At 53.6% G+C, this 22,965-nt stretch overlaps 2 protein-coding genes and 1 long non-coding RNA gene across 8 annotated transcripts in view; 1 reads left to right on the top strand and 2 right to left on the bottom strand.

The window, feature by feature from the left end:
- Positions 1–14,258, top strand: part of DENND3 (DENN domain containing 3) — a 56,068-nt gene extending 41,810 nt beyond the window's left edge. Inside the window, exons 19-24 of one of the 3 annotated variants that reach the window (XM_069600873.1) lie at positions 2,390–2,550; positions 3,763–3,896; positions 8,465–8,583; positions 8,668–8,802; positions 8,903–9,094; positions 14,116–14,258. In XM_069600873.1, coding sequence (XP_069456974.1) covers positions 2,390–2,550; positions 3,763–3,896; positions 8,465–8,583; positions 8,668–8,802; positions 8,903–9,094; positions 14,116–14,169 — 795 coding nt within the window. In that variant the 3' untranslated portion in view covers positions 14,170–14,258. Of the gene's footprint in view, positions 1–2,389; positions 2,551–3,762; positions 3,897–8,464; positions 8,584–8,664; positions 8,803–8,902; positions 10,493–14,115 lie in introns of those variants that run through there. The other 2 variants (XM_069600872.1, XM_069600874.1) reach the window with 2 other exon arrangements.
- On the bottom strand, positions 5,604–8,873 carry LOC138446140 (uncharacterized). Its single transcript, XR_011259144.1, has 2 exons — positions 6,018–8,873; positions 5,604–5,856 (listed from the first exon to the last, which is right to left on the bottom strand). It is a non-coding gene; the product is annotated as an uncharacterized lncRNA (long non-coding RNA).
- A 1,784-nt stretch (positions 14,259–16,042) lies between the features above and the next one.
- Positions 16,043–22,965, bottom strand: part of SLC45A4 (solute carrier family 45 member 4) — a 68,585-nt gene continuing 61,662 nt past the window's right edge. Inside the window, exons 6-9 of one of the 4 annotated variants that reach the window (XM_069600867.1) lie at positions 22,655–22,754; positions 21,419–21,630; positions 20,187–20,543; positions 16,043–19,713 (exon numbers count right to left, since the gene is read on the bottom strand). In XM_069600867.1, the coding sequence (XP_069456968.1) occupies positions 19,585–19,713; positions 20,187–20,543; positions 21,419–21,630; positions 22,655–22,754 (798 nt within the window). In that variant the 3' untranslated portion in view covers positions 16,043–19,584. Of the gene's footprint in view, positions 19,714–19,968; positions 20,544–21,418; positions 21,631–22,654; positions 22,755–22,965 lie in introns of those variants that run through there. The other 3 variants (XM_069600869.1, XM_069600870.1, XM_069600868.1) reach the window with 3 other exon arrangements.

Raw genomic sequence — 22,965 nt, 5'->3', positions numbered from 1 at the left:
GGGTGATTGGTGCTCTTTCTGGTGGGGTTCGAGCGTCTTTGGCAACACTACCCTGCTGTTCAAAATGCTGTCACACCTACTCTCTGGAGGGCTTCATCCTGTCAAGACCCTCAGTTCAGTTCAGTCCAGTTCAGTCACTCAGTCGTGTTCGACTCTTTGTGACCACATGAATCGCAGCACTCCAGGCCTCCCTGTTCATCACCATCTCCCGGAGTTCAGTCAGACTCACATCCATCGAGTCTGTGATGCCATCCAGCCATCTCATCCTCGGTCATCCCCTTCTCCTCCTGCCCTCAATTCCTCCTAGCATCAGAGTCTTTTCCAATAAGTCAACTCTTCCCATAAGGTGGCCAAAGTACTGGAGTTTCAGCTTTAGCATCATTCCTTCCAAAGAAATCCCAGGGCTGATCTCCTTTAGAATGGAGTGGTTGGATCTCCTTGCAGTCCAAGGGACTCTCAAGAGTCTTCTCCAGCACCACAGTTCAAAAGCATCAATTCTTCGGCGCTCAGCCTTCTTCACAGTCCAACTCTCACATCCATACAGGACCCTCAGAGGGTACAAAAGAAGCCACTGTCCCAAGGGGTCTTGCTAGGAAAATTTTCATGCCAACTCCTTTAACATGAAACAACTTTCTTTTTTTTTTTATGTGAAAAGCAAGGTGAAGCGAAGTTTGCATACCTAAGTGTTCAGCTTATATCCACTCTGATGGTCACGTTCCATCATCTAAAAACAAGGGGACAATCTATGGCACGGTCTATGCCTCCAGAACTGGGCTGAGATAGACACACTGTGATTCAAGTCCATGTTGCCAAAGGATGGGGATCATTCTTAAAGCTGCTCAACACCATCCCCCTCCACACTCAAATACCGAGCTTCGGATGAGAAAGGAACGGGATCCAAGGCACACTAGAGCAGAATACTTATAGAAGCCTAATAATGCTTTAGATCAAACAAAAAACAAGAAGGAACAATTAAGGACATCATTCTTACTCTAAAATTTGATCTTTTCCTGTTGCTTCTTAGTTGCAAGCATTTCAAAGACTGTTTAATAATAGAATAACTTTAAAATCCTCCTGAAAATGAAATCGAATGGCTGCATTTTGTATCAATGTCTATTGATCGCCAATTAGGCCAGGCAACATTTAATTAAAGCAGAAAGTTAACAAATTATGTGAAAATATCTTCCCACTAGTTTCACATGGACATTTTGTATCATTTGACAAGGCAGAAACTTGGGCAATTATCTCTAGAAAATGCTGCCTCCTCTGAAATTTGAAGTTCAGAGTGGTTTATCTGAGATATCCTTGGGCCACTAAAGAAAGACATTTTACTAAAATTATAATAATTCTCTGGTAGATGCCACAAAAGAAAGGGCTTTTTAAAATAATTAATTCTGAAATTAGCAAAGTAGCTTCTTTCGAGAATACATATTGGTAAAATTATCAGTTTTTATAAGCTCTTTCATGTGGCAACCATAAGTAAAAGTAACCACCAGATAAAGTAACAGTAGCCACCACTGATAGTGATTTACTGTGTTAGATCTAGCCTCAGCCCCTCCAACACGATGTAACTGTTATTCTTGTCTTTGAAAACCTGAGACATCTGTTCAGTTTCAGTAAAAAGTTGCTAGTGTCGTGGATGAAGTCCGACAACAGCTCGGGACATTTTTAGGAATGCAGTTGGGTTGGTTGAGATGTACCAGCAGACACACTTACGGTTCACACGTTTACGTGGCTCTTATGACTCTTCAGTGTTTTAGCCCTTAATTTCTAATTTCGGAAACTCTACAGATAGTTGCTGTTGTCATTTTTGCCACGCCGGAATCCCTGAGGGCTGCCTCCAGCTGCGGGAGCGCTGGTGGTTTTGTTTCTTGCTAGTGTGCAGTCAGTCATCATGGTCTGCAGATTCGCCTCATCGCTCACTGATTTGTGGCCCCAAAACAACGCTAATGGAGCTTTCGTGGTTGTCCAGGGCCCGGGAGCTGAGTGCACGTTTTATCTGAGGTCGGGTGAGGCGACTCTGCCTCTGGGGTCAGCTCAAACTGTGCACAGGTGGCCTTTTCACGGCCTATTTAGCGCCACGTCTTTCACATTTTTGTGCTCTGTGTGTGTGTGTGTGTGTGTGTGTGTGATTTTGCTGTTTAAAACGGTGCCCTAGTGTAGAGCTGAAGAGCCTCATGGAGAAGGTGTGGACGCAGTTCGGACCTGCGTTGTTCAAGGATCAAAGGTGTCCTTAAACAGAAGCGCACGTCAGTGATGCCGTGTGGATCGCGTGACAGTGGTGTGACCTGAGGCCAGCAGGAACCTGAGCCTGGGGGTCCCCAGGAGCGGCGGCTTGGCGCGGGACACACGAGCCGCTGACCGCGCTGCTGTCTCCTTGGGCCGACAGAACTGCATGGTGATGGCGGAGCAGAGCCAGGTGTGGGTCGGCTCGGAGGACTCCGTCATCTATATCATCAACGTCCACAGCATGTCCTGCAACAAGCAGCTCACCGACCACCGCGCCAGCGTCACGGGCCTGGCCGTGCAGGACGGGCTGCAGGCACCCAGGTGCGGCGGGCTGTACTGGGTGGGGCGCTGCCTGGCTCGTGGGGGGTCGGGGTCCCAGAGGGCAGGATCTCGGTGGCCGTGTGTGATGGCTGGCAGGGCCCGGGCCGGGCAGGGGGAGCAAAGTGGGTCTATGCGAGCCAGGGGACATCCCTGTGTGGCTCTGGTTGTGGGTACAGAGAAGTGGTCTGAAGACATGGTCAGAGACCCCCTCCGGGTGAGCATGGTGGGCACGCAGTGGGCCCCTCGCCTCCCCGCCCGTTCCCTGGCTCTGGGGTTGGCCTGCTGTCCTTGGCCTGTGGACGCATCACTGGAGTCCTCCATCTTCGCATGGGACCCCTGTGTGCCTGTCCAGCTGTACCCTTCTTATCAGGATGCTGGTCAGTAGCTGGATGAGGGTCCACCCTGTTAGCGTCATTTAACTACTTCTGTGAAGAAGTAGTGAACTGAGGTGGCATTTGAAGTGCCGGAGGGTAAGGGCATCAACATATCTCTCTTCGGGACCGCAGTTCAGCCCGCCAGCTGCTGAACCTCACCTCATTCCTCACTGCCCTTACTTCATTGAGATTGGCAGGCCCCGAGGGCAGCCCCTGTCTGTCCTCTCGCTGTGGCCTGGACCTGGATCAGGGCCTGGCACGCAGCAGGTGAGGGGTGGGGGGCACTGAGCACCAGGCGGAGCCCGCTTCCCGCTGCGGCCTGGGAGCAAGTGGGCACAAGAGACCATGGCATGGCTCCTTTTGGGGCTCTCTTGGAGCCACCCCCACCCTCCTGTCCCCCGAGTTTCAGGGGTGCCGTGTGTCTCCAGTCGAAGGTGACACGCCATCAGAAGGTGAAGGGCACCCACAGCACTAGCTGAACCCGCCCCCTACAGCTGCCAGTGCCTGAGCCCTGCTGACCCTTGACCTCGCCTGTGCAGGGGTGCAGGGAGCACTGGGTTTCTGGCCCCTTGTTGGGGGAGGTAGATTTTAGTGAGGTTCTGCTCACAGTCCCTGATGGAGGGACAGCGAACCGTGGTGGGAGGTGCTGGGGGCAGGCGTGGGCGCTGAGCTTACCCCCACCACCCTGGCGTCCCCACGGGCGGGGCCGTACGTGCTGTGCCTGGTGGCAGCTAGTTCTTTCTGGATGGAAGGGCCATCTTCCCATCATCAGCGTCATCGTCACCACCGTGTGGTCTTCTCGGGGCCAAAGTTAAGTGTGCGTGTGTTCACCCCCCAGCACCGTGTACTCGTGCAGCGCGGATGGAACGGTCCTGGCGTGGAACGCAAGCTCCCTGCAGGTGACCGGCAGATTCGAGGTGCGCGGTGGAGGGCTCTCGGCTATCAGACTGCACGGCGGCCGCCTCTGGTGCTGTAAGTGCCCCGGCCCCGGCCCCTGCCCCGCCAGGCCAAGAAGAGGTCACGCCTTTTCTTCCCCTTCGAATGGGGCTTCAGAATGCAGGTTCCTTCTTTGCGCCCCTGCTCCCCACATCCCTTCGGAGTGTGCGGCTGCCCGCTGCCCCACCCCTTCCCGTGCCCCCTTCCAGTTCCTCCTTCCCCTCCCAGTGCCCCTCCCTCTCTCGCTGCCCCTCCCCTCCCTGTGCCCCTCCCCCGTGCTCCTCCCCCTCTCATTGCCCCTCCCCCTCCGAGTGCCCCTCCCCCTCTCACTGCCCCTCCCCCCCACTGCCCCTCCCCTCCTGCACTCGCTGCGCCCCTGGAGCTGTGGCTGCTCCCCCGCAGCCCTCCTGGCCCCATCCTCTGTGTGCTGATGTGTGTGGTCCTAAGCAGGCACTTCGCCGAGGGGGCCAGGTGGTGATGGGGAGGTGCAGACGCCTGAGGCGTGGCTTCTGTATTTATGAACACCACACCACAAAGGTGGCCTGCGCTTTGAAGGCTTCGCTAGCGTGTGCCAGATCCCACGCATGATGGTCATGGATACCTTTTTAAATCGAAGGTTGTTTTACCTGTGATGAGACGCACAATGTGCGTGTAGTTTGCTGTGTGTTGAAAGTGCACACCACATAACAGCTGCCGCGGGAGGCACAGAACGTTTCCATCCGGGCCGCTGGTCCGGCCGTGCCCCTCTCCAGGGAAACGCCTGTTCTGAGTTCTCTCTGGGTTTGTTTTCCTGGTTCCCGAACTTGCTGTAGATGGGCTCTACAGCGTGCACTCTTTTGATCCGGCTCAGGACAGGCAACATGTTACTGGTTTCCCTGGGGTGGACCTGGGCTAGCAATGTTTCACCATCTGAGAGACTGTCATCTTTTCTGAAGCTGCCGTATCGTTTTATACCCCCACCAGTGGTATATGAGGCTTCCAATCCCTCCCCGTGCTAACCCAGCCTGTCATCTATTTTTATTATAACGTCCCGGTGGGCGTGAAGTGGTATCTCACTGCGACTTTGGTTGCATTTCCCCTGATGACTCATGGACTGTTTGCCATGTCTGTGTTTTCTTCAGAGACATGGTTATTCAGATCCTGTGGTCATAGGCCTTCTCGCTTTCAAGGCGATTAATGACATGCTGCTGCTGCTGCTAAGTCGCTTCAGTCGTGTCTGACTCTGTGCGACCCCATAGACGGCAGCCCACCAGGCTCCCCCGTCCCTGGGATTCTCCAGGCAAGAACGCTGGAGTGGGTTGCCATTTCCTTCTCCAGTGCATGAAAGTGAAAAGTGAAAGTGAAGTCGCTCAGTCATGTCATGGCTGGGTGTAAACTTTTTTTTTTCCTCCGTTTTCCCATCTGTACTTCTTTTGTTACTTCTTTCCGGCCTCCGTTTGGGCTTTTTTGAAATTTTATTTTAAATATTCAATTTAATCTTCTTTGTTGTCTCTTTAGTTCTTTGGGCTTTGTTCTGCTTTTTAGCAACAGCTCTAAGGATTTCAATATGCAGCCTTTACTTCTCACTACATACCCTCAGTGACTGTTACACCACTTCATGTATAATGGACACAGGGCACAGCAGTAGAATCAATCCCACTTACCTTTCTTTCCCCTTCCCATTGTTGTTAAATGCCGTATTTTATCGCTATGATTGTGATACACTTCATATTTTAGAAAATTTTGCCCAAGTACTCAATGGTCTTGCAAAGAAATTAAGAAAAAACTTTATTTTGTTCCATATATTTATCATTTCTGGTACGCTTCATCCCTTCTGAAAATTCAGGTTTCTGCCTTGGATCACGCTGCCTCTTAGCCTTAGGATTTCCAGTGACCTGTGTCTGCTGTAAACGGAGTCCAGGCTGACAGGTGTAGTTTCCCTGCACTAGAAAAGCCGTTCCATCGTCTCGCAGCTCTTCTTGTTCCTGATGAGCAGTTGGCCGTCATTCCCACTGTTCTGCTGAACAGAAAGCGTCTGGGGTCAGTGGCTGCTTTTAAGGTCCTGCCTCTGGTTTGCAGGAGCTGGAATAGTGTGCTTGGGTGTGAAGGGCTTTGTGTTGATCTTGCTTGTGGTTTACTTTCTTGAATTGAGGGGAACCCGGGAACTGTGCCGCTCACCGAGTTTTGTGCTTCCCAAGACTATATCCTTCAGCTTTGTTTGGTCTCCGGTGACTGTCAGATGTGTGCGTGTCCATTCACGGATGCATTTGGGACTAAAAGGTCCCTGTTAAATACGGGGAGGGATACAACAGATTAGAATAAGGGTAGATAACCTCATTTTCAGGGTGGAATTCCTCATAGTTTTCAAGTTAATGAGTACAGTGGGTAGTTTTCCTATTTAACAATGAGAAAAGCACAAGGGGAAGGCAGGATTTCTTTGGGTAAAGAACAGCATTTCCTGTGAAGTGCTGTTCCAAGTCTATAAGCAAGGATAACAAGCTAAAACCTCGGCCACTCAGCTGATGAGGTCTGCGGGCGCCAAGGTACAGCCTGAAAGGGTGTGAGTGTGGAGGGCCGGGTGACGCCTCTGACTCCTGCCTTCCCTCTCCAGTCTGGCCAGTGTCCCGGACCCTCTGTGCCCTCTCCTCAGTCTGCGTCTGCTGCAGCACCACCCCGCCCCCCAGGCCTGAGCACCCCTCACAGGACGCGGCTCCGGTCACTGGGAGGGAGCGACCCGGTCCTGCTCCCTGTGGTCGGAGGTGGGCACCAGGAGGTGCAGGTGTGGTCCAGGCTGCAGCCTCTGTGTGCGTTCAGTGTCAGATCTGGGGTCATCACAGACGACTGGTCACTTTGGGCTGGTCCCTGGCACCTCAGTCTCTCTGCTCCCCTCGAAAGTGAGGTGGAAATGCCATCATCTTTCCCCCGGAGAGCAGGCTGGCGGCTGGGAGATGCTAGAGGCAGAACGTGGGCCTCGGAGTGGCCGTGACTGTGAAGGTCACTGACAGTTGCGCCAGGAGGCGGCCCTGGTGGGCTGGGCACCTCGAGGCCAGTGATCAGTTCACCCATACCTGTGGCCCCACCCCCTGCTCCATGTGCAGCAGGCCCCTGTGCGCTCACACAGGCTGGGTGGCTGTGAAGTCTGCCTGCCGCCCTCTGCAGTGTTGGTGGGCAGTGAGCCTGCTGGTCGGCACTAAAGAGGGGGGTCTCTGGGGGCATTAGCGCCTCTTGGCAGGACGTCCTGCTGCCCCGGTATTCCTAACAAGTAGAAGCATCTGAAAGGACCTTCGTAACTAGGCCAAGCGGATGATGGCATCTCGGGATGAAAGCCTTCCTGGAGGGATGCTGGGGTTCCTATTAGGCCTCGGGCAGGAAGGAGAGGCTCTCGCCTCCTGTGACTGAGAGCCCAGCTGAGCTCCTGAGGCCTGAGCTCTGCCAAGGGTCACTTCTCAGTGGGCTTGGAGTCCACCCACTGTGACAGGAAGCTGGAGCCCTTATGGGGGCTTGCACCTCCTCCCTCTGCAGTCAGACGGTGCTGCCCGTGGGGCGGGGCTGCGTCCTCCTGTCCCCGTGGCTTCATGAAGGGTGGGAGGCAGAGGGAGCAGGCAATAAAAACCCCGAGAGGACAGCCCTGCAGCTGCTCAGCTTATCTTGAACCTGACTCCATCTCCCCTGGAGTCTTGATCTGATGACCTCGCTGCTGGATAATTTTGATGACCTGTAGCTCTCATGATGTGGAGACTTGGTTTGCTTGAGTGATTAACAGAAGCAGAGAGGAGCTTCAATAGAGAGATGTGTCCCACAAGGCTGGGAACCATCACCTAGAGCTCTGATCTTTACCCACGGGGGTAGCACATGGCGTGGCTGCAAATAACCATGGCAGGAAGAATTCCACTCGCTTCCTCGTCGGTAAAGATAGTGCTAACCGCCCAAAGGTCTCTGAGGGAAGAGTGAAGGACCACGTGGAGGTTCAGTTCAGTCACTCAGTCATGTCCAACTCTTTGCAACCCCATGGACTGCAGCCCACCAGGCCTCCCTGTCCATCACCAACTCCTGGAGTTTACTCAAAGTCATGTCCATTGAGTCAGTGATGCCATCTAACCATCTCATCCTCTGCTGTCCCCTTCTCCTCCCACCTTCGATCTTTCCCAGCATCAGGGTCTTTTCCAATGAGTCAGTTCTTCTCATCAGGTGCCCGAAGTATTGGAGTTTCAGCTTCAGCATCAGTCCTTCCAATGAATATTCAGGACTGATTTCCTTTAGGATGGACTGGTTGGCTCTCCTTGCAGTCCAAGGGACTTTCAAGAGTCTTCTCCAACACCAGAGTTCAAAAGCATCAATTTTTCTGCACTCAGCTTTCTTTATAGTCCAACTCTCACATCCATACATGACTACTGGAAAAACCATAGCTTTGACTAGATGGACCTTTGTCAGCAAAGTAATGTCTCTGCTTTCTAATATGCTGTCTAGGCCTGTTACACGGAGGCTACAGTTAGAGTGTCTCATGCCGCACTCAGATGTGGGGAAGGGGCTGTGGCCTGCCGGCCACCCCAAGCCCTCATGGCCCTTTCGTCCCTGCGCTTCATGTTCACTGTGCCCGCCCCTCATCCTGCTCTTCGGTCCTGCAGGCACTGGAGACAGCATCCTGGTGGTGAACATGAATGGATATCCTTGTCAAGAGCTGAAGATCAACGGGAGATTTAAAGAGACAGGCACCTCCTTCCGGGGATTCCAGCTCATGCCTGAGGTACCCTGGCACGTTGGGCTGGGCTGGTGCCCCCGAGCCGCGGGACTGCCGCTGTACTCGCCCTGACCCGTTTCACTTTAGCAGGAGCAGCTCTGGGCGGCCTGTGCTGGGTACCCCGACGTCTACGTCTGGAGCCTGCAGGACCTAGCCCAGCCCCCACAGAGGATCCACCTCGAGGACTGCTCTGAGATCAACTGCATGATCAAGGTGAAGAAGCAGGTGAGAGGATGTGGGCCCGGGGGTACCCCTTGCTGCCTGCCCAGCGGCCCCACGCGCCTCCCAGCTGGGCTACACATGTGATGCCCGCTTCTCCTGGCAGATCTGGGTAGGTGCCACGGGGCTGTCGCAGGGGCAACTGAAGGGGAAGATCTACGTGATGGATGCGGAGAGGAGGACGGTGGAGAAGGAGCTGTTGGCCCACGCGGACACGGTGAAGACGCTGTGCTCCGCGGAGGACAGATACGTGCTGAGTGGCGCCGGCCGTGAGGAGGGGAAGATCGCCATCTGGAAGGTCGAGTGACTGGGGGGGTGCCCTGTGAGCCAGGGACGTGCCTGCAGCCAGCTGCTGGTGCTTCCCCAAGGAAGGCAGTCCGAGCCGGCTGGGGCCGTCCGCCCGGCGTTGGGGGGTGCCCACTGCAGGGCCTGCTGGGCTCTCTGACCGCTCTTGGCACACTTCCCCTCCTGGATGCTGGCTGATGAAACTGGACCGTTTTGGCTAGGGGTGAAGTTTCTCAGGCAGCCTCTGCCGAGAAGCCCTCCTGTGATGTCCGGATGGTTCCAGAATCTACGCCCTGGGCCAGCGCCAGGCCAGCAGGGAGCCATTGGGCCAAAGCACCTGTGAGCTGTAGACCGCTGGTCTCTGGCCATGCCTTCCCGCCCGCTTCCCGCACTCACTTACCAGACACCAGGTGCCAGGCTTACAGGAGCCCGGCGGCTGCACGCTGACCTCCTGTTTCCAGCAAAGCTCACGAGTAGGGCTGCTTTTAAATGACCGCACTGTGGTTGAGTAGGTTTGCACCTGCCCTTGCTGTTGCCCGTCAGAGCAGGTGGCAGAGCCTGCCCAGGGAGGGACAGCACTGGGGTGAGGCTGTCTGCATGGGGCTGAGACAGGCACTGTGTTTTTTCTTTTTAACAAATGCAGTGTTTTTATAATGAAAAGAGACCCTTTTTATACCAAAGATCAGCATTCTATCTAAAACAGTGCAAACAGACCCTTACCAGACACACGTGTCCATTTCTGCTGCATCCGGATCCTGGGCTCACAGCGTGTAATGTATGTGTAGACAGTGCCTTATTATTTAACTGAAGATAATCATACTAGCAAAAGACGTTTTGTACAATTTTACTGTAACATTGAGCTTTCGTCCCTATTTCGGCTTGGCTGCTGGGCACGGAGGGAGCGCTGCGTCCGGGCCCCAGGCTGTCCCCCATGGACCCACGGTGCGCTCCGCCACAGGAGGCTGGCTGCCACACCCTCTGCCCTGGGTTTGGGGAACCTGGTTAGACATCCTGCCAGACCTTGTGAGCGAGGTCTCTGTCAGGCCCCCAGGACACAGCCAGGCTTCCGAGGCATCTGCAGTGACTGCTGGTTGAGAGCTGTGGCCCAGCCTCTGGCTGGGTCTATAGAACCCAAACATTCTGGAAGGTCTGCTCATGTTCTGAGACTGTGGTGCAGAGAAGAGCCAGGCGGCTGAATCCTCCCACTCCGTCCTTCTGGGGAAGGTGTGTTCCCCTGACTTCTAGAGGGAAGACGAGACCAGCAGCAGAGGGCAGAAGGTGGAATTCTGGCTTTGTACACACATGAAAAGCTAGGGTAAAAGCCCGTCAGAAATCCACATAAATTACTGAGTTCCCATCCACGTGCACCCAGGCATTTTCACCTCTTCAGGAATAAATTCTCACGTACTAACACTGCTTCCAGTTTCTGTACTTTAGCCAACGTTAACTTGTGGGGGGCTTCTTTAAAATAGTACAGGACTGCTCGACATCACTAATTATCAGAGAAATTCAAATCAGAGTGACAATGAGGTAGCACCTTACAGCAGTCAGGATGGACATCATGCAAAAGTCTACAAATAACAAATGCTGGAGAGGGTGCGGAGGAAGGGGAGCCCTCCCACACTGTTGGTGGGTGGATAAGTTGGTGTTGCCACTACAGAAAACAGCATGAAGGTTCCTTAAAGAGCTAAACATAGAATCGCCATATGATCCAGCCATCCCTCTCCTGGGCATATGTCCAGAGAAAACTATAATTCAGAAAGATACATGCAGGACTTCCCTGGTGGTCTGCTGGTTAAGAATCCACTTTGCAATGCAGGGGATATGGGTTTGATTCCCTGGTCGGGGAACTAAGATCCCACATGCCACAGCTGAGACCCGACACAGCCAAATACTAAAAAAAAAAAAAAAAAAGATACATGCACCCCTGTTCACAGTGGCACTAGATACAACAGCCGAGCACGGAGGCAACCTGGATGTCCATCAACAGAGCGGATGAGGATGGGGCAGGTACGCACGGTGGAATGCTACCCCGCCATAAAGAGAGCGCGATGACGCCGGTTACAGCAACATGGGCGCCGCCACACAGGATCGTACTGAGCGAAGTCAGTCAGAAAGAGAAAGAACACCATGTGCTAAGCCGTGCCTGTGGACTCTAAAATATGGCGAATGAACCTGTCCATGGGACAGACACACTCAAGGACACAGAGGACAGACTGGTGGTAGGTAAGGGGGTTGGGGAGGAATGGGGTAGGAGGCTGGCTGGGTGTAAGCTTTCATGGGCAGAATGGACATACAAGGTCCTGCTGTATAGCACAGAGAACTATAGTCCATATCCTATGATAAACCATAATAGAAAATATTTTAAAAAAAGTATATTTGTGTGTAACTCAATCACCTTGCTGTACAGCAGGAATTAACACATTATAAACCAACTGTACTTCAATTTTAAAAAATATTAAAATATCTGCAACCTTGGTATAGACAAAGATTATTTTTTTAGAAACAATACAAAAAGTGCTAAATACGAAAGAAGAAATTAATGTATTAGACTTCATCAAAATATGCCATTAAATGAAAAGAGAAACCACAGATGAGGTGAAAATATTGACAGTACTATGTCTGACAAAGACTTGCATCCAAAATATATAAAGTCCTCCTACAGATCAATAAAAAAGAAAATTTTTTAAATGGGCAAAAGATTCTTCACTAAAGAAGGTATATCAATGGCCAGTTTGAAAAGAGGCTTAAAATCATGAGTCATCAGCAGTGTCAAACCACAGTGAAATAACACTTGTATACTTGAAAATGGCTAATGTTAAAGATTCACAACAACAAATAAGAGGATGTGGAGCAGATGGAGTGTCCATAACTGGATAAAAACAGCAGAACCACTGGGCAAGCTGTCAGGTTCTTTTAGACACATACCCACCCTACAACTCTGCAATGCCACACTTAGCTTTTTACCCAAGATAAAGCAAAACATATGTCTACGCAGAGACTCATGAGAATCTCCGTAGCATCTTTATCTGTAATAGCCCTGTGCTGGAAACACCCATCAGCTGGAGAATGGATAGAATATAGCTGCAGAATGGAATTCTATACAGCAGTTAAAAAAAAAAAAAAAAAGGAACAGCAACGTGTTTGATTCTCCAAAACATGCTGGGCAAAGTTGACACAAAGGCTGCTGTTTTCGTTTATATGAAGTTCAAACCAGGCAAAAACAATCATGATACCTGAATTCATATCAGTGGGGATCAGGGGTAAGCTGGAAGGCATCGAGAGAATTATCTGAAGAAACCATTTCATGCAGATTGAGTATTAGGAGTAGGCGTATATCAGAACGTTCATAGAACATTGGACCTGTTCGTGTCACTGTGTAAATTCACCCACTTTAGAAAAACAAGAAAGTCACTATGGATTCTACAGATGTTAGAGAATTAGGGAATATTTTGAATTTGATGCCAGTAAATTTGGCATCAAACTTAGATGGAATGGAAAATTAATGTAAGAGATATAAACAACCATGACTAAGAAGAGATAGATACCTGAATAGACTTATTTATAATAAAGAAATTTAATCCATAATTTTAAAAAATGACAAAGGAATAAATAATGCAAATTTGCTCATTCTTTTCATGAAAATAGAAGAGGTGAATGCTTCCTATCACATTAATAAGACTAATATTAAAAAAAAAAGACTAATATTACCTGGCTACAAAATAACAGATATTACAAAGAAAAAAAATACCAATTTCCCTCATAAACATTAAAATCTTTTTTAAAAGTTTAGAAAGTCAAATCTAGCGGTACATAAAGAGGACATTACCTTATGGTCAAGGAAATTCAGCACAGGAATGCAAAGTTGGCTTAGTATTCAAGACCAGTTGATGTGATTCGCCATCTTAGCAAATGCAAAAAGAGAAAACACAAGTTCATCTCAGTAGATTCAGAAACAGTATCTGACATAATTCAATATCCATTCACGTTAAGAGCGCGCAGCAAACTAGGAATAGAAGGAAACTTCTTCAGCTGGATAAAGAGCAGCTAAAGCCCACAGACATGGTACTTAATGGTGAAGACAGTGTTTTTCACTCTGAAATCAGAAATAAGGCAGATGTCTTTCTCTTACAGATTGGGAGAAGATCTTTACAAATGATATGTCAGATAAAGGGATTCTATCCTGAGAAGTCAAAAGTAACATGGAAAACAACCAAAAAATAGGACAAAAAACTAGGTTAGAGATTTCACCAAAGAAGATATATCAATTGCAAACACAGGAAAAGATGCTTAGCATCTAAGGAAACCCAGATGAAAACCACAGAGACGCCACTGCATACCCTTCCAGGCTCCCTCGTAGTTTATGGACCTCTGGAAGAGTCCTGCCTTGTCCTTGAGTGTATCTGTGTGTGTGTCTATCATTTCTGAGCACCTGGGAAAGACACTATGTGTCCACCTTCTAGTATCTCAGAGCTCAGTTTCTTGACCTAAAAATTATTATACAGGGACTTCCTTGGCAATCCAGTGATTACGACTCTGTGCTTCTACCGCTGGGGGCACAGGTTTAATCCCTGGTGGGGGAATTAAGATCTCACATGCTGTGCTGTGCAGCCAAATATATATAATTGTCATATAATTATATAATGTATATAATTGTTATATAACTATATAATATACATAATTGTTATATAACTATATAATGTTATATAACTATATAATATATAATTGTTATATAACTATATAATATATATAATTGTTATATAATTATATAACATATAATTGTTATATAATTATATAACATATAATTGTTATATAATTATATAATATATATAATTATACAATCTCTCAATTTTGTTGGCAGAACCAAGCATGATGTGAACAGAATGATGCAAAAAGAACTGTGCAAATGGGAAGCAGATAAAAAGTCTGGAATTAATGCCAGTGTGTTCTCTGTAGAGTTTGAAGCCAAATGTGAGATTTCCCACTAAGAATTCAACTCTTTTCACTAATAATTTTTTCTTCCCCCACTTCCAGGAAAATCCTAAGGCACACCTACCAGAAACACAAATCAGTGAATTTTCACAGTGACAGATGAGTTACAGACAGGTGATAATAGACAAGATGGACAAAATATAAATACAGTTTTCTCTGATTTTCCAATAAAAATTAAAACAACATCCCACACAAAAACTTCTGTTCATATTGTTAAACGAATGTAGTAGACCAATCCGTGCTAGTAAGAAAGATGAACAAGTATTTTGGTAAACAAAAAATGTAGATTGCAAACTCTACGTGAAAGTGAAGTCGCTCAGTTGTGTCCGACTCTTTGTGACCCCGTTCACTGTAGCCCACCAGGCTCCTCTGTCCATGGCAAGAATACTGGAGTGGGTTGCCATTTCCTTCTCCAGGGGATCTTCCTGATCGAACCCAGGTCTCCCGCATTGCGGGCAGATGCTTTAACCGCTGAGCCACCAGGAAAGCACAAAATGTGGGGTGGTTCAGTTGTAAAACCCAAACAAAACATTGATTCTGCACTAACAGCGGTGGGACAGATGTGGAGGCTTGCGGGTTGAGACGGGGTCCGAGGCGCTCGTTTGCGACGACATACCCCTCGAGCCTGCGCACCCTCCTGCCGGCTCCTGGTGCGGCCCCCGGGGCGGGAGGCCGGGTGAGGATGTGCGGCGCCGCCCCCGGCCCGCCCCCGTCTCGCGGGTTCTGCGCACCCCGTGCGGACGCCAGAGGGCGCTGCCAACGCGCTCGGCCGCGAAGGGGACGAGGGCCGTGCCCGGACTCCAAGCTCCGCCCCGCAGGGAGGGCCCGCCTCTCGCGGCCGGCGCAGCCGCAGGAGGCGCGATGCATGGTCCCCTATAGTCCCCAGGAGCCCCTTGGTCCCTCCGACCGGGAGGTGTGCTCGGGTTCCGCCCGCGGGGCGCTCATGGCACAGCGCAGGACTAGGCCCCGGGGCCTCCCAGCCTCCATCCCTTTGATGACCAGGATGGATCGCCCTGATAGGCCCCTCGGTGACCGCACCCCCTCTCCCTTCTCCCATCCCCCATCCCCCATCCTGGGGCCGGCTTCTGCTGACCCCAATTAAGGGCCACCCTGCTCCCCACTGGGCTTCCCATGTGAGGCTAGCGGTAAAGAACCCGCCTGCCAGTGCAGGAGAAATGAGAGATGCAGGTTTGATCCCTAGGGTGGGAAGATCTCCCTGGAGAAGGGAATGGCAATCCACTCCAGCCTTCTTAGCCTGGAGAATCCCATGGACAGAGGAGCCTGGTGAGTTGCACCGGTCCAGAGGGTTGCAGAGTCAGACACGACTTAACACGCATGCACGCTCTCCTCCAGTGCAGGTCAAGCAGACCCTTTTGATCAAATCAGCCCCTCCAGCATCACATCTCACCACCTGTGTGACCTTGGGCAAGCCCCTCCCCTTCCACTACCCCCACTGCCAAGTCAGGGTGGCGGTGACTGGCAGCTGCCTGCGGCCCCACCCAGGCCCTGTGGCACCCATCTCCTGCCTGATGGCAGCCTGGCCCCTCTGGCTGGCAAGTGGTAACCAGGGTGGCTCCCGAGCTCCCCTCTTTCCTGGAAGGCTCGCTTACCAGTAGTCAGGACCCTACCACCCACCCACCAGGACAGGCCTTGGGAAGGAAGGTCTGCCAGACGTTTGCCCAGCCCGGGGTCTGGCCTGAAAGGGCTGTGCCAGGTCACCAGATGCCAGGTGGGCCTCATCCCCTGCTGGCTCAGCCTGAGCCCACACCTGAGCCAGGTGAGGCAGGGGCCCCGAGGGTGTTGGGGGCTCAGACATGGGGCCCAGGTTGGGAGCTGGGAGGGCCTCTGAGCACCACCCCAGGAGCCCACACCCACTGGCAGGCCCTCCCCGCACTGGGCCCTCAGGCTCCAGGGAGGCAGGGGCGAAGGAAGGCGCTCTGGGGACACAGCAGAGACACCCACACTGGCATCTGGCAGGGAAAGGTTTATTAAGCTTCAACCACAGAGTAACAGAGCGAAACAGACGTAGGGGGAGCCCGGTCTACACCGGGAGGTGAGCACGTTACAGATAGGACCTTGTGCATGTCGGGGGGCAGGGGGGGCAGACAGTGCCATCAGCCACAGCCCCCGGGAGCAGCCGCGAGACCGGGGGCTCGGCGCTGAGACACACAAACACCAGGCTGCTTGTGCCCACCTGACACAAAATTCAGTGACGTGCGATAGTACTCTTTATAATCCCTTTTCCTCATAAAATGTTATGTGTTTAACACACACTTATATCACTGCTAAAATCAGCAAGAGCTATTATAGTGCTCCAACTTAATAAGTTGATAAAAAAATGTTGTCCTGTGGCCAGTTCACAATGGAACCAATTAAGTCCTGTTCCGAGACGCCTGGGGAGTTCCTCTGGTAACGAGGCATTTCCAATCATCAGGTCATTCTGCCACCGAGACACAGTCCTGGTCCACAGCACACAGAGCCGTGCCCCTGGTCGCCTGGGGGAGGGCCCAGCAGAGGCGGCCACGCCCAGGGACAGGCTGGGCGAGGGGCCAGGATGGCAGGGGCCGGCTCCCCACCAGGAGGTAGTGACGGAGGCCCCGACGTGCTGCGTGCTTGAGGGCCGCACTGAGCGGACACCACTCCCTGGGCAGCCGCGCTCAGGAAGTGGGCCCCCAGCAGCCCCGTCAGGCCAGCCTGAGCCCCCAGGCCGGGGAGCAGGCAGAAGACCGATGGGGAGTCTGAGAAGCAGCCGCTTGCAGGATGGAGCGTGAACACTCGCGCGTCTGTCACTGGTAGCAACATTCCTGGAGGGTCCTCGCCTGTGCTCGGGGCGGGGGTGGCCAAACGGAGACGGAGACTCAGGTGTGAGCCAACAGCTCAAGGTGCTGTGTGTCCAATGAATGTGGTGTTTGACAGACTCGCTCTGAGTAGCTGTCTCTGGCGCTAGCAGCCCACACCCTTGGCCACAGGAGGGAACGGCTGGGACCTTCTAGAGTGTTCTTCAGACACACCACACAGGCAGCCCCTTCAGAGGATCGACTCTAGGGTTCTGGGGGGGCAGAGAGCTACCTCCCCACACGCTCATGCCTTTAATAAACACACCTGAGGACTACTTGGAGCCAATGACCTTCTTAGGGCCCAGCCATTGCCTGCCCCCCACAAGGGACAGTGGGGAGCAGCAGGGACACCCCACTGCCAGCCCTCCACCCACCCAGAAACATCGCCAACGCTGACTGCTGGCAAAAGGGGGACAGGGTGCTGCCTGTCTTCACCAAGCTGACTTTTTATGGAACCAAAGACGCCAAATCCATGCCACCCTATCTGGGTAGTCCATCGATATGACCTGGCAACCAGCCAAATCCCTACCAAGCTCTCTGTTCACAGAACCCAGCCCTGACTGGTGCCCATGACCCCCAGGGCCCACGAGGCCAACTCCAGGCTCGACTCCAGCATCGGCTACCTGGCCAGCCCACCTGTGGGTGGCACCACCCACTGGTCACCTTGGCCAGAGACCGGACAGAGGACCTTTCAATGAGGGGCCAAAGCCACACTTCCCGGAGCAGCCTGCCGGCGGCCCCCACAACTATCTGAGGCACAGCGTTAGGAACCAACCACAGCCCCCAGCCACGGCCGGCCACTACCGCGTGGACAGCCTGCTCCGCTTAAGACACCAGGTGACGCCAGAGCCTCAGATCAGTGCAACCTGGAAATAACCTCGCTGCAGGGATGGGGCTGAGGCAAAAGCACTCACTCCACAACACCCTCCCACAGAGCTCATCGCCAGTCGAGAGGTGGAGGCTGGCTCCACAACTGCTGTCTCCTGACCCGGGCCGCGAGGCACCCGCCCTCCCAGATCTACACGGTAAGACACACTCCAGTCACACACAGGCAGAAGGCTTGGCGGCCTGCAGGACTCGAGACGGCCACACACGCACTCACTTCTCTGCATCAGCCGCTGACAGACGCCCCTCCCCAGCGGGCCTCTGCCCCGAGCGAGCGCGTTCCAGGGTTGTTCTCGTCCTTCCGTGTCTTCGCTGTTTCAGACCAGGTTTAAGGCTGGCACCCCCGGGGCCCCGCTTGCTCCTACACAGCAAGCCCCGGCCGGGCTGTGGACAGGGTGGGCCCAGGATGTGCGGCCCTTCCGGCCGGTTCATCGCAGAGCTTGACTCGGGCTCTCCCCCACACCCCTACATTTTCAGCTCACTGCCCTCCCCCGTTTTCTGTCAGGAGACCCCCTCGAGCAGCAGAGCAGCTAAACAGAGGCTGCGATCTAGAATCACAGAAGGAGGACTTTCCATCCTAAAGCCACGAAGGCTGTCGAACGGCATCAAAGTGACCTGCTGGGTACCCGCCGGGGGGGCGAGGGGACGAACACAGACCGAATGTGGGGCTCAGGAGTGTGAAGGACTTGCCCGTCTGGGCACAGGATCCCCAAGGCCCTTCTCCAGCTGTGATGCACGTCAAAAACACTCCCATTTCCCAGTCGGTTCTCCGTGACCCTGGGCTTCCAGGGGAGGACACGTGGCTTGCGGCTGCATCCAAAACGGACAGGGACTGCTGCTCCTCAGGGACAAATTGCAACCTGCAAAGTGCCGCCAGTGACGGAGAGACAGGATGGGACCAGAGGCCGGTCAAGTACACGAAGCACGGCTGTTCCTCTCAACACACAGGAAATTCAAGTAGTTTATTTAAAAACTGCGTAGTTTCATCTTAAAATATATATCTATGTATATATATTTGCTTTAGAATGATCATATTGCAGCATGACTCTCATGCGTTTTAAAGTACTTTATTTAAAAACATATTGACTTGAGGCAGCGAAGAGTTAGAGTCCTCTCACTTTATCCGGGTGATGTGTGGGAGAGCTCCCTCTTTCTCCTGAGATCAGCGGACTTAGACTGACCGTCCCAAAGAAGAGAAGCAGAAACTGCTTACTTAGAAAGAGATTGTGGTTTGAAAAGCATTTCCAAACAGCTGCAGCATGTGACGACCGTGCTTCCCCGGGGTGCAAGTTTGGTTCTGCGCTGAAACCAGAAATGCCGTGCTGAGCTGACCTGTGGGGCGGACCGTCCCCCTGTCCAAGACTCGCTTTCTTCACGGCGGGGCGGTCCTGACTCCAGTGGCCGGCGGGGGTGAGCAGGCGCAGAGGTCAGACGGGCGTGGAGTGTCTGGTGTGTGGGCCTGGCGGCGGGCACGGGTGGCATGCCACGCCAGGAGCTCTGCCCCCAGGGTCCCCCCACAGATGGTTCAAAAACAAAGTGCAATGAAAGAGTCACAGCGTCGCCCGGAGCTCCGGACCAGACGACAGGCAGGGTGTGGGCACAGATGCGGGCGGTGCAGGGACGGCTCCGCCAGCTCCAGGGCTGCCCCTGGGGGGTGGTCTGGCCCAGCCCGGTGGGCCTCCCCACCAGTGTCCCGGGGGCCCAGCCTCCTCCCAGCTTTGGTGTCACAGCTACTGCGGCCCGCCGCCCGGGTACAACGTGTCAAACAGGAAAGCAGGAGGTGTGTTCTTCAAGAAAACCACAGTTTTGGAAAATAAAGACAAAAATTTTTTTTTCTAAAATAATCATAGAGAAAAATACTCTCCAATAGCTGCAGCACCAACAAAATGTGACGAGATCTGACAGAACGTCCAAATACCTGTAGGCATCCACAGGGAAAAAATGTGATAAAAAGTGTTTTAGTCACTGACTACACAACCGTTATCTGAAGAATTCAGATAAGATATAGCAAAATACATCAGATACTTTTTTGCTTTCAATTATAACTTTAGAAATGGAAAAATCTTATTTTTTTCTAAATTGCTTCTCTATATGGTAAATCTGGTTTATAATTTTAAAACGTGCAGAATAATATACCTGCAGAACAAAAGAGACAGCTGAAATTAAAAGATCGTTTTTCGATTAAAAAAATGATTCATTTTAATTATGGAAAAAGTAATTAATGAGGTGTTTTCACCTACTGGCGCAAACCTACCCTACAGCTACTAAGCCTCCACCAGGGTCGGTGAAGGGCTCTGGTGCGCGCGGCCGCCAAGGCCTCGGCAGCCGGCCTGCCGGGTGCCACCCCCACCTCCCTGCCGCCCTGGAATGTGTGCGCGGCGCGGCTCAGACCATCGACTCGGTCTCGATGAGCCCCTGCGGGCCCTCCTTCCGGGACAGCTTCAGCACGGTGGGCTTCTCGGCGCTGCCGCTCGCGCCTTCGCCCAGCGGCTGGGAAGACAGGCCCTTCTGCTCTTCCTTGGCCTCTTCGGACACCTCTGGGTAGATGACCAGGAAGGCGGCCGTCAGGAAGCCCAGGAAAGAGCCCACGGAGGCGACCATGGGGATGACACGCACGGTCCCCACCGCGTCGACCACGCTGCCCAGGGCGGAGGCCACCAGGATCTGGGAGATGTAGACCTGGCAGGAGAGGATGGCGCAGTCGATGCCGAAGCCACGCCTGGAGGTCCCGGGGCTGTGATGCACATACTGCAAGAGAGGCGGGCAGGGCATGAGGGCAGGGCCCAGGGCAAGCCACGCACGGCATCCCCAGGGTCTGGGGCAGAGCGGCCTCCTCCCAGCGGCTACACTCTCGCTTGCCTGGCTCTCTGTCCCCCCGACTTACACTGAACACAGTACTGGGGGTTCCAGCCACTGCAGGAAGGCAAGGAAAATAAATAAAGCCCTTAAGAATTAGAAAGGAAGAAATGAAACTCATTACCCATGGAGGATGTGACTGTGTGTGCAGAAAGCCTGGGAGAAGCTATAAATACGCTACGACAGTTAATACAATATGCCATATTTAGGGAATATTATACAGGCTCAATACTACAAAGTTCTAACTCTCTCCAAATTGATCCATATAATCAATGTGTTTCCAATTAAAAGAAAGTCCAGAAGCTGATCCTAACATTTAAATGAAAAGGAAATGGTCGAGGTAACCAACTAACAATGTTGAAAAACCAAGCTGGAGAACTTAACACCGCCAGGCTCCATTCAGCTCTTCCTGTGCAACTACCTAAGGCGGTGCAGCCACTGTGAGCGGGCAGAGCGAGCCATGGACGGGAACACAGACACCCCCAGCCAGACCCCCACCCACGTCCATGCTCGGCAGCGTGGGGGGAGGGGGACAGGACACTGGTCACGTGACCATCCTTACTTGGGGGAGCGTAAAGCTCCGATCGACCTTAGACCACACACACACGCACTCTCTCTGTCCCAGGCAGACCACAGGCGAGGGCGTGAGTGCAAGGGAAGACGTGGGCAAGAATGCTCCACGCAGAAAGCGCCGGTGAGAGCCGCAGAGCCGCCCACAGCCGGCGGCCTCGTGGCCTGGGCCTGCCCTCCGGCGCCCGCCCGCCCACCTCTCTGATGTCGTGGTACTGCCCGAGCAGGGCGTAGGGGCAGTAGGAGATGCTCATGGAGACGACGCCCATGGTGCTGATCATGATCATGGCCACGTAGACGTTGGCGAACATGGCCATCACGGCCGTGCCGACGGAGAAGCCCAGCGTGCCCAGCACGTAGATGACCCTGACGCTCAGGTCGTAGTTGTCCAGGTACTTCTGTAGCAGGGCTGCAGAGAGGGGCCGCCTGGTGACCGGGAGGCACACGGCCTGCTCGCTCCCCTGCCTCCACTGCACTCAGCCTGGCTCGGGAACCGGGGTGAGACGCCCCTCGTCTCTCACTCCCCAGCCACCACGCACAGCCCCTGGGTGGGCCCCCAGCTCACCGTGCCCCAACCCACCACCAGGGGCTCCACACCTCAAAAGGAGGCCGACCCGTGTGGTTCCAGACCTATAACCTGGTTCCATCCTGCAGCCCCGTGGGGACTCCCCACCTTGGAGAGCCAGGCCTTCCGACCCTTCCGCCAGTCTAGGCCCACCCGGTGCCCTCTCTGGCCGTGGGCCCTGCCCCGCCTCGGGGACTGAGTTGTGGCTGGTTTTCCTCGCGAGTCCCGACCCCTCTGGGTCAGGCTTTCTGACCCAGCCCTCCTGAGAGGTCCTGTAGTAAAGCAGATAGCACTGTGACCGTCAGGCTGGCTGTCCGTGGCCACTGGCTGTTATCCCATCATCCTCAGGTAGAGACTGAGCAGGGTCCAGGGCAGGATCAGCCAGAGGCCCGTAACCGCGGCTCTGCCCCGTTCCCAGAAGGCGTGCCTGCGCCCCGCTCCTGAGCCTGAAGCCTGTCACTGCCACCCTCTGTTCTCCAGGGCACAGTGGACCCCAGGGAAGGCCGCTTGTCTCTTCCAGCCACCCCGACCTCCAGCAGACCCCAGACACACTGCGTGTGCTCAGCCAGAACCTGGGACGCCTGCCCTTCAGGCTCAGAGCACAGCTCCTGCAGCGTGCCATCGCCCTGAGCCCTGGCAGGCCCTCCCTAGGAGCTGGCAGGCGGCCGCGTGGAGGACAGCTGAGGGCTCGCAGCAGCGGCGCGAGCAGCTCCGCCTCCAGGCAACAATCAACGGTGACGCTGCTGCTGTCCCTGAGGGCCAGCCCCGTCAAGGCAGGGCCTGCGGCCCATGGAGCAGGACGCCTGTCGGTCTTTCGGGTCACAGAGCGAGTCCAGGTGCTCAGCTCACCTGGCTGGGGGCCGCTTACCTGAGCAGGTGGCACCAGTGGCTGCGTAGATGACTAGGCCCCAGCAGCCCATCTTCACACCCGCGCTGTAGGCCTGCCACGCCGTTGAGTTGGATGGAGCCTGTTCCAGACACAAGATGAGGGTTCGGGGGGTGGGGCCGGCGTGCTGCGCCTCCAGGGGAGGGGTCGTTTACCCCGAAATCACTACTGCATCTCAACCGCGGCAGCAAAGGGAGCAGCAGTCACGGCCCAGGCCGCTGCCCGTGGTGGACCCTCTGCACCCTCCCCCAGCCCTACTCTGCTATCTGGGCCCAGGATGCCTGCTGCTCCCG

This window comes from Ovis canadensis, chromosome 9, assembly GCF_042477335.2.
Source record: "Ovis canadensis isolate MfBH-ARS-UI-01 breed Bighorn chromosome 9, ARS-UI_OviCan_v2, whole genome shotgun sequence".
NCBI classification, from domain to species: Eukaryota; Metazoa; Chordata; class Mammalia; order Artiodactyla; family Bovidae; genus Ovis; species Ovis canadensis.
This window is presented reverse-complemented; position numbering and strand designations above follow the sequence as displayed.